The following is a 10,069-nucleotide window of genomic DNA, read 5'->3' on the forward strand; positions in this document are numbered from 1 at the left end:
TGAAGCAACGTCCTCCACAACTAGACTGAAGAACAAAACGACAGCAACTTGTCTGTTCCCCTTCTCCCAATTCCCCAGCGCTGTTCCCATCCCCCCAATTCCCCCCCCAAAAAAAATAATTAAAAAAAAACAAAAACAAACAAAAAAACATGATGGTAAAGCCTTCCTCTGTGCTGGCACTGATTGTAGCTTAAAGGTGGCCTAAGGATTCTAGAAGACTACTTTCCCTCCTAAGTTAGACATGACACACTGAGAATCCAGGAGGGACTGACATTAGCATGACATACTCAAAATGAGCCATCTTGACAATAGAGGACCAATGATGCCTTTAATAACTGATTAGTGGCGCTCTTTGAAGATTAATCAGCAATGCTTTCAAGGAAAAATCTTGATCAAAAGGAGGAAACTATAAACAATAACATAAAGGAGCCACTTTAAAATGGAGCCAGAGCTGCCATGCCAGAGGAACTACCTTGCACATCTTATGCCTCAAACCTTAGTATATTAAAACAGGGAAAAATAACCCATAGACTGGGCCTAGACAACCTCGTCTAAAAAAAACACAAAAAACTTTGCAAGGATGAAAGTCATACTATATAGCTTAACTGTCTGAATCCTTTAGAAAATATACTAACATAGACTCAAAGTCTGATGAGGGCCAGACTCTCCTGGCCCTCATAACTCAGGTTGTGCCAAATATTCAGAAGAAGCTCCAGAAGTTGGAAACTAGACCCTGGACTCCATAGGCTGCCTTGGTGTCAGAAGCCTTCAAGGTTTTTAATAGTCAGGATTGCTTGGAAGAGGCTAAAAAGGACAAGAGAGGGGGGGAAAAAAAAAAGGAAGGCATAAATGTTGGCTGCCACAACCCAGGAACCATCTCATGTGACTCCAGCAATAGAGAACTTTCAGGCCAGGATGCACCCCACCCTCTACCCCAGATGGTGCCATTGAGACTGGGGCACAATGTAAATACTGCAAAAAGGAGGAACCTCTTAAGTCTTTCCCCTCATGGCTAGTCTCTGGATTGAGAAAACCACCTTCTCCAACTGAGGAGGCCAAAGCGCTCGCCAGGCTACAGTCCCAGAAAGATCCATTGCCATCACGACAGCAGAGCTCTAGTCACCCTCAATACCACAGGCAGAAAAACTAAATTTTTATTAGATACTGGAGCCACCTACTCTCTTCTAATCCAGCCCATCGGGCCTCTTTCTAACGCCAACTGCACAGTGACAAATAGACAGCCAGCCTAAGGTAAGACAATTTACTTTTCCCTTTATTTATGAGACTGGGTCTAAGATTATAACTCCTTCTTTCCTATATGTTCCTGAGTGTCCCATCCCTCTAATTGGCTGAGACTTGTTGTCTAAATTGGGAGCCTCTCCAATGAAACAAAACTTGTTAGAAGGCCTATGAGAATTTAAGAGTCTGAATTAGGGAGAGCCCCTACTTTGGGGTTTCCAGATTTTTTTTAAAAAAGGCCTTTTTCCCTTGATGTACACAAAAGACTAGGCCAATCTTCTAATCTAAAGATTGGGACCTATACAGAGATCAGTGGCCTGTTTTTCAAAACAACTGGACCTGGTTGCCCAAGAATGGCCCAGCTGTCTCAGAGCAATAGTGGCCACAGTCCTCCTAGTCAGGGAGGCCCCCCGACTGACTTTGGGACAACCTTTCAAAGTCCTTACACCTTATCAGATTCAGGACATGTTGGAAGTAAAGGGACATCACTGGCTAACTGGAGGGAAATTTACTCAATACCAGGCTCTGTTGCTAGATACCCCAGACCTTACCTTAAGAGCATGTCAGGCTTTAAACCCTGCCACTCTGCTTCCCGCAGCTACAGGGGAAGCCTTAGAACACACTTACGTAAAAACCTTACAGCAGGTCTATTCTAATTGAATGGACCTACAAGATACCCCTTTGGGAAACCCAGATGAGGAGTGGTTGACAGATGGCAGCAGTTTTGTAAAAAAAATAATAAAACTCGAAAAACAAGATATGCTATTGTCAGTCTAAATGGGATAATAGAGGCAAAAGCTCTTCCTCCAAGCACAAGAAGCCCTCCATCGCCTTTAAACTTCCTTAGATTCACTGGCAAACACAGTCCTTGACAGTAGACTAGCTATAGATTATCTGCTGGCAGAGCAGAGGGGTAATTTGTTTTGTCTTTAATAAAACCTGCTACACTTATGTTAACAACTCAGGAAGAGTCGAAACAAATATACCGACCGTCTATAAGCAAACATCTTGGCTACATCGCTATAACCAAGAGACAGAATCCTAACACAATCTGGTCGATTATTAAGAGCGCCATCTACAGCCTTATTTGGTTTTTACCCATTTTAAGGCCTTTAGTAACTATCCTACTAACTGCTACTCTTTGGTCCTTGTTTATTTAACCTCCTTGTCAAGTTTTGTTTCTTGCAGGCTTCAATAGTTGCATGAAACACATGCAAGGGTTCCAGCTGATCCGGACCAATGAAATGCAAGGCTCAGGAGCATATCGACCCTTGGATCAGGTTGCGAGATTTCTACTTCTCCTGGGTTTAGGGTCCTGACAACGTCCCTCTATCAAGAAGTAGTTTCAGAAGAGACCTTTGGCCCAACCCCTTTAAGACTAAAGAGGATAAAAATCTCTTAGTGGGGAATGTAGTAGTTTGGTCACGTAAGGTAGTCATGTAGAACCTTGACCCACATCCCGTGGCCAATAAACAATGAGCGGACAGAACCATAATCGCAGAAGAGATAAGTGGGCCCAGGGAAAGTTTCTAAAGTCGCGCTTGCACATTAGTTAAAAGAGTAGTCCTATAATTAACTTTTCCTCATTATGGTAATAAGAAATACTCCCCTAGGAGGAGATTTAAGATGCTGATGAGACATGCGATGCACGAAGTAGCAGGTAGGTACACGGCGCAGGCGCAGTGTAGGACCCACTTCAACATACTTTGGGAGAGGGAAAAGAAAAGGGGGCCCCTAATACCAAGAGCCTATAAAACCACGGTTATCTGTAAACCTGAGGGAGCCACATCCATTCTCTTGGTGCATCAAGCTTTCGCTTTAATAAGCCATTCTCTCTGCAAAACTGTTTCGCTCTTGATTTCTTTTCTGACAGGGCCAGGGACCCCAGACCAGTTAACACGCTAAAGAAGAGAGTGTGCTAAGATTGGCCATTTCAACGTGGGAGGCGGGACGACAAGCATAACGGTGGTCTGACATTGGCCAGTGCTGTAGCTAGTTAAGAATGTGGCCATGGCTACCCATAGACCGGCGCAAAAAGAGGCGAGGAAGCACGGGTGGGACTTCAGCAATTGGCATGCGTAGTGTGTGCGATGCTTACTTGTGATTGGCCGCGGCGTGTAGCTTCTTTCAGTGATTGGCCGAGGGATGGAATGCCGACCTTTTATTGGCTAAGTGGAGAACCAAGCGGTCAGCGATTGGCCAACACGGCGCGGGACGGACATCTCTGGCGCGGGCGGGGCTAGCCGGCCCTCGGGTTCCGGATCCCGGCGCGCGATGGCGTCGGGCGGCGGGCGCTGGCTTCGTGGCCTTTGGGCAGCGGGGCAGCCCCTGTTCCAAGGCCGTGCACTGCTCGTCACCAACACGCTAGGCTGCGGCGTTCTAATGGCGGCTGGGGACGGCGTGCGCCAGTCCTGGGAGATCCGCTCCCGGTCCGGCCAGAAGTTCGACCCGCGGCGCTCAGGTGAGTTGACCGGCGCTGTTGGCCCTTAACCCCTGGGAACCTTTGACCCTGACCTCAGGTTTGGAGACCCTTGGACCAGACCCGCGGGCGTGACCCCTAACCCGTGGCCTTAGTCCTCGGCAGGACCCTTGGTCTCCACGTGCACGCTAGAGCCTGACAGCCGCTCCCCGGGTCTCCCCTCCCACTCGTGTTTATTTATAACCTGTTCCCCTCCCACCCCAGATCTCTGTAGCATTTCTTCCCCGCGTCTCCGTCTCGTCCTAGCTCGAGCCTCTGTTCCCTCCCATACTTGGGGTTTCTCTCCACTCCCACCCTCGGAGTCTCGTCCCCTCCCACCCCCCTGGGCTTCTGTTCCCTCCCATACCCGGGTTTTCTGTCCATTTCCACCCTCTGGGTCTCATAACCGCCCAACCCCTCGTGCACTTCCCTCCCTCCTGCACCGACGGACCGCGCACTGAGGACGGGAGGCTGCACCTGGGGTATTCAAGGGCGCACTCTGAACCCTGCCAGCCTGGGATCGTATCCTGGGCCCAAAGTTCCCTACTCGCTGTGCCTCGGTAACCCCCTCTGGAAAGCAGGGCAATGGTAAAACACCCTCGCAAGGTGAAGGGATGAGGCGAGATGTAAAAGGAGCTCTGGAATGGTATCTGGCGATCGGGCTGGTAATGGAAGGATATCTGGGTGGGCTCTGGGAGGGCGTCAGGCTTACCCAGGTCTTAGCCAGGGAGGGAGTGGATTCAGGGATTTGCTGGACTGATGTGGCCTCCCTGATTCTTGCACTACCCTCAGNTGTAGAGGGCAGTGTCACTGGCCCTCATGTGGGATCCGAACCGGGGCCCTGCTGCTCAGAGCTGGCGTCCCAAGCCAGCTCTTAACCAACGCACCACTCGGCCAGCCCTCCTTCCTTAATTCTTTACTTATTTCTGTCTCTTCTTTCTTGCCCTCTTCGGTCAGTCAGATCCTGATTTCTGTGCCTTGAAGTCCTGGTTCCACTTCCCCTTTCCCATGACTATCCGGACGCCCTGGCAAATTTCTGAGGCCCTGTTGTTAGGGTGCAGCCTCTTTGCCTAACTAAGAAGGAGTGTCCCCCTTAGAGAAACTGCTTGTTTCTGTAGTGGCCCTACCCCTGATCTGGTTTTGATCTGGCCATCTACATTCCCCACCTCTCTCATCCCCTCCCTCCGGTGGCTTTCAAGTCACCTGATTATTTTCCTTGATTACTTACTTCTCTCTGGGTTCGAGATTTTTGCAACCTGTGTATTCGACTTTCACAATGACACTATGGTCATCTTTGTTACATTCATTATCCCTGAAACTCTTCGAAGTCCTGGCAGAAAGCTTTTGTTGTTAATCCCATCCCCCGTTGTTTAGTCTCTGGGATGGAATTATCCAAGAGTTAGGTCCGGAATGGGGAATGTTGGGAAGTCACAGGCTTTTAAGTAGTTATCTGAAGCAGGGATGAGAGACATTCTGTGATTCAGGCTAGGAGCAATTTTTAGTCTAGGATTCAGAAACTGATTAGAAGATTTATCAAAGCCAGGGACTAAGGAGCTAAGAAACTAGGGAAAAGGAGACTTAAATTTTCTATAGTGAGGGGGCTCTCCCGTATCAAAAGTGCTGTGGGCCAGCGTCACTTATAGGTGTCCTGCCTCTTTCTGATCTTCATCTGCCCCTTTGGGAACAAACTCTTTGGGACTCAACAACTTTTTAAGCGCTAAGAGTAGGGGAGTCCAACTGTCTCTTGGTCCACTTATAATTGGACACCAACTCTATGTTCATAAACTTGGCAGAATTAAAAGTTTTATAAGATTTTTCTCTTAGTAACTTTCAAGTTTTTACAGCTATAACCAGCAATATAAACACAGCCACTACGGCCTGAGGCTGAAATAACTGCTTTTAAAAAACACAAACAGCTGGGGCAGTCAAGTGGCTCAGTTGGTTAAGAGCTCGCTCAAGAGTTTGAGCTCTGAGCAACAGCGGTTTGATGTCCGGCCTGAGCTGAGCTGCCACTAAGTGGCCAATAGGTAGCAGGATGGCTCAGCTGAAAAAATAAAAACATAAGCAGCTAACCTCACAAGCTGGACACTCCCCTTTTCCCAGCCTCCTTTAAACTGTCAAGGACAAATAAAAAATCTTAAGTCCTCTCTACAATCATTGGTAATTCTGTTTATGTGTATGATCTCTGACATCTGTGTTTGTCTGTGTTTTATATATGATATGGTATTTTTGCCTCTGGATGGTATTACCAGTTTATAATGTTTAATTGGCTTGAAAAAATTAAGGATTTACATAAATTAAAAAATAAATAATAGAAACTGGCCCAAGTACTTTTCAGAATCATGTGAGCTAGGAAAATATTTGATACTAAGGCTGGTTTAAGTTTTAGTTAATGGACATGACTTTTATTAGAGTTATTGACATTAAATATGGTATCTTTTGTTTCACCTGGGTTTTAAAAAATAAACTCATGTTACCTTTGTTACAAAATTTGTCAAGAAAATAGCTTGGGGGGAGGCCAGCTGAGTGGCTCAGTTGGTTGAGAGTTAGCTTAAGAGCACAAGCTCAGCGCGAGCTCTGAGCAACAGGGTCGCCGGTTCGATTCCCACATGGACCAGTGACACTGCACCCAAGCTGAGCTGCGGCTGAGCTGCCAACAGGTGGCAGGATGGCTCAGCTGGTGAGAGCACATGCTTCTAACAACAAGACTGCCTGTTCGATGGTGGGCTACGCCCGCCCGCAAATAAGACTGAACTTGGCGACTTGAACTGAGCTGCCCCCTGGATGGCTCAGTGGATAGAGCATGCAATCTTAACAACAAGGCTGCTGGTTAGACTCCCTCATGGGATAGTAGTGGCTATGCCCACCAGCAACTAAGATTGTAACACAGCACCTTGAGCTTCGAGGCCACGAGCTGCCAACAGGCAGCCAGATGGCAACTGGCGCTCTCCACAAGTAAGATTGAAGAACAACAACTTGGCTGGTCCTCCATCCTAATTCCCCAACACTGTTCCCCTCCCCCAATTCCCCAAATAAATAAATAAATGAATAAGAAAATAGCTTAGGTAATAACTGACTTTGAAATCTCATAGAGTTATTTAAAAATAAACATATAACTAAAATAAAGTTGTTAATAAAGCTTTTCAGTAATAATAATGTTATATGATATATACATGCTTAAACGTGGTTCCCCAAATTTTTTGGTAACTTGAAACCTTAGAGTTTTACAAAGTTAAATGATTAAAATTATTGAAAGTCTAGATATTTCAAAATAACATAAAATGCTGAAACATTAGTTATTAGATAAGTCTGAGTTCACTTACTTTTGGCTTCTTATTGCAGAGAAACTAAAAGATAAATTGGAATCTGTTGATGATATGTCTTATACTTTATCAAAAATGTTTCTAAAAATATTGTAAATATATTGCAAATAAAAGCCTATGCTTCTAGAGGTTATGAAATGTAATCATAATTTTGCCAGTCTGCAGAGTACTAATTGCTTACTTTTTAGAAATCAAAGTTTTTAAGAGTTAAAAATTCTAGTTAAGATGGAAAGAAACTATATATTTTTGTAATAAAAGAATAAGGTATAGAGATACATTTTTGGAGGAAACTAGAAGGAAAGTGTTTGTCCTGAAGCTGGTTATTTCTGAATAAAAAGAGGTAAACTAAAATGGACTAGGGGGCCGGCCGAGCGGTCCGTTGGTTAGGAGTTGGCTTGGGACGCCAGCTCTGAGCAGCAGGGCCCCGGTTCGGATCCCACATGAGGGCCAGTGACGCTGCATCCTCTACAGCTAAGATGGTGAACAACAGCTCGACCTGGAGCTGGGCTGCTGTGAGTTGCTGGCGACGGCGTAGGCTCCAGTGGGGCTGGCCGGCAACGGGCCTGAGCTTTCTTGAGCCTTCATGAGCCGCCATGAGCAGCCATCCAATGGCCGGCAAGCGACTGCCTCACCTGGGAAGAGCACAATGATAATACCAACATGGGCCAGTGAAGCAACGTCCTCCACAAGTAGACTGAAGAACAAAAGGAGAGCAACTTGTCTGTTCCCCTTCCCCCGATTCCCCAACAGTGTTCCCCTCCCCCAATTCCCCAATAAAATCTTTTAAAAAACCAAAAACTCAGGCCGGCCGAGTGGCGCGATGGTTGAGAACTGGCTTGGGACACCAGAGAACCCTGGTTCGGATCCCACATATGAGGGCCAGTGACGCTGCCCTCTGCAGCTAGGATGCTGAACAGCAGCTCAACCTGGAACTGGGCAGCCGTGGGTCGCTGGCGACGGCGGAGGCTGCAGCCCCTGTGGCAGTGGGTTGCCATGGGCTGCCGTGTGTGTGGCCGGCAGCCAGCGTGAGCGGCCAGCAGCCGCAGTGAGCGGCCGTCCAGAAGCCGGCGACTGATCTGCCTCGCCAGAGAAGAGCGCAATGATGGTGCCAACTTGGGCCAGTGAAGCAACGTCCTCCACAACTAGATTGAAGAACAAAAAACGACATCAACTTGTCTGTTCCCCTTCCCCCAATTCCCCAGCACTGTTCCCATCCCCCCAATTCCCCAATAAAAATCTTAAAAAAAAAAAACAAAAAACCAAAAACTAAATCTCCACAATAGTAAGAACTAAGTTTTGTTAATAATTATGTAAACTTCTGTATTTATATTTAAAGTTTTATATTGTCACTTTGAGTAAGTAAATAATGTCATGTCGTTTCACAATAATGATATGAATTTTTTGATCAAGTATGCTTGACATACTTCCCAAGATTCAAATGCTAAAGAGAGTCATTTTCCTGACCTTTAAGATTTTTAAAAACTTTGGAGTTTTTCAGAAGGACCACTGAAACACCTCAAAGACTTGTTTCATCTCTTTATATATAAAAAAAATAAAAATAAAAATAATAATAATAATAATTAGGCCTATTAAATATGTTAAATGATATGGTAAGCATTGCCAAATAAATGACACTTAAAGTTTGATTACATGTTAGATAGATATGTTATTAATATAAATGTTGGAAAACTTACAGTTTTTCTCTGTTTCTGAAAGTTATGACATTTATCATGTCTTTGAAATGTAAACACCCAGTAACTGACCAAAACACTGCTCACAGAGACTGAAGAAAAAGTGGACGTTTTAAAATGCAAACTGCTAAATAAATTTCCTTGCCAAAATTTATAAAAGAATTATAGATTTTATAAAACTACTAAATGACTGTGTATGGAAAATAAGATATATGTTTATGGTAAAGAAAGGTAGGAGACATAGAGATACACTTTTGTTGAAAAAATTTTCATGTATAGTCAAACTTACTAAGATTGAAACAGATAACTGAGTCAATTACATTATTTATATGCTTATATATGTGTAAACTCTCACCCGATCTTCAACTATGTCATTTTTAAGGCTTTAGTCATTTGCAGACAATCATTGTTTTGCTCTGATGATTCTAATAAAATTGTTTTTACCATGATGTTTTATCTTCAGAAAAGTTCATGGGGAAAAAAAAACCCTGAAACTCTAAGATACAAAATTTCAGGTACTCAACAAATCCATGTGTGACTGGATTTAAAGGTAATAACTCTTGAATATTTAATGCCTCGTAATATCAGCCCCAATAAAGGTACCAGATTTAAAAGAACACTTTTTCCTTGGACAGGTGTTGCAATGACCACCACAGCAATATTAGACGATAAAATTGCTCTTGACCATATCCTAGCTAAGCAAGATGGGATTTGCTCTGTTGTACTTGGATAAAGCACCTCCAGTAAACTAGAGTTGAAACTACATAAAAATCTGGGCACAAGCAAAACGATTAAATACAGTGCCCACTGACATCTCATAGATCGTTAATATCTTCAGCTAACTGCCCTCAGCCCTTAAGTATTGTCTCTTGGTTCAGATCTATTCTTTAAATGAGACTTAGCATTTTGTTATAAAAAAATGTTTGTTTCTATAAATCTTTGTTTTGCATAGCTCCATGTTATAAAGACACCACTCTGATAATGGTTGCTCAATGTTTTGAAATGATCATCAAGGCCTTTGAATCTTGATATAAAAAATCTCAAAAAACTGCAAGACATATTTGCTCTTAAAAAAACATGATGGTGGGCCGGCTGAGTGGTGCGATGGTTAAGAACTGGCTTGGGATGCCAGAGGACCCCGGTTCGGATCCCACATATGAGGGCCAGTGACACTGCCCTCCATAGCTGAGATGCTGAACAACTGCTCAACCTGGAGTTGGGCTGCCGTGAGTCACCGGCGACAGCGTAGGCTGCAGCCCCTGCTGTAGTGGGTTGCCATGGGCTACCGTGTGTAGCCAGCAGCCAGCGTGAGCGGCCAGCAGCCGCAGTGAGCAGCTGTCCAGAAGCCAGCGACTGAT

At 44.8% G+C, this 10,069-nt stretch overlaps 1 protein-coding gene across 2 annotated transcripts in view; it reads left to right on the forward strand.

Moving 5' to 3' along the window:
• The first annotated feature begins 3,457 nt into the window (after window positions 1–3,457).
• The window catches only part of MPV17L2 (MPV17 mitochondrial inner membrane protein like 2), a 13,280-nt gene continuing 6,668 nt past the window's right edge, over window positions 3,458–10,069 (forward strand). Inside the window, exon 1 of one of the 2 annotated variants that reach the window (XM_019642048.1) lies at window positions 3,458–3,700. In XM_019642048.1, coding sequence (XP_019497593.1) covers window positions 3,514–3,700 — 187 coding nt within the window. In that variant the 5' untranslated portion in view covers window positions 3,458–3,513. The remainder of the gene's footprint in view (window positions 3,701–10,069) is intronic. The other variant, XM_019642047.1, reaches the window with a different exon arrangement.

The sequence above is a fragment of the Hipposideros armiger genome, unplaced genomic scaffold, assembly GCF_001890085.2.
Source record: "Hipposideros armiger isolate ML-2016 unplaced genomic scaffold, ASM189008v1 scaffold_64, whole genome shotgun sequence".
NCBI classification, from domain to species: domain Eukaryota; kingdom Metazoa; phylum Chordata; class Mammalia; order Chiroptera; family Hipposideridae; genus Hipposideros; species Hipposideros armiger.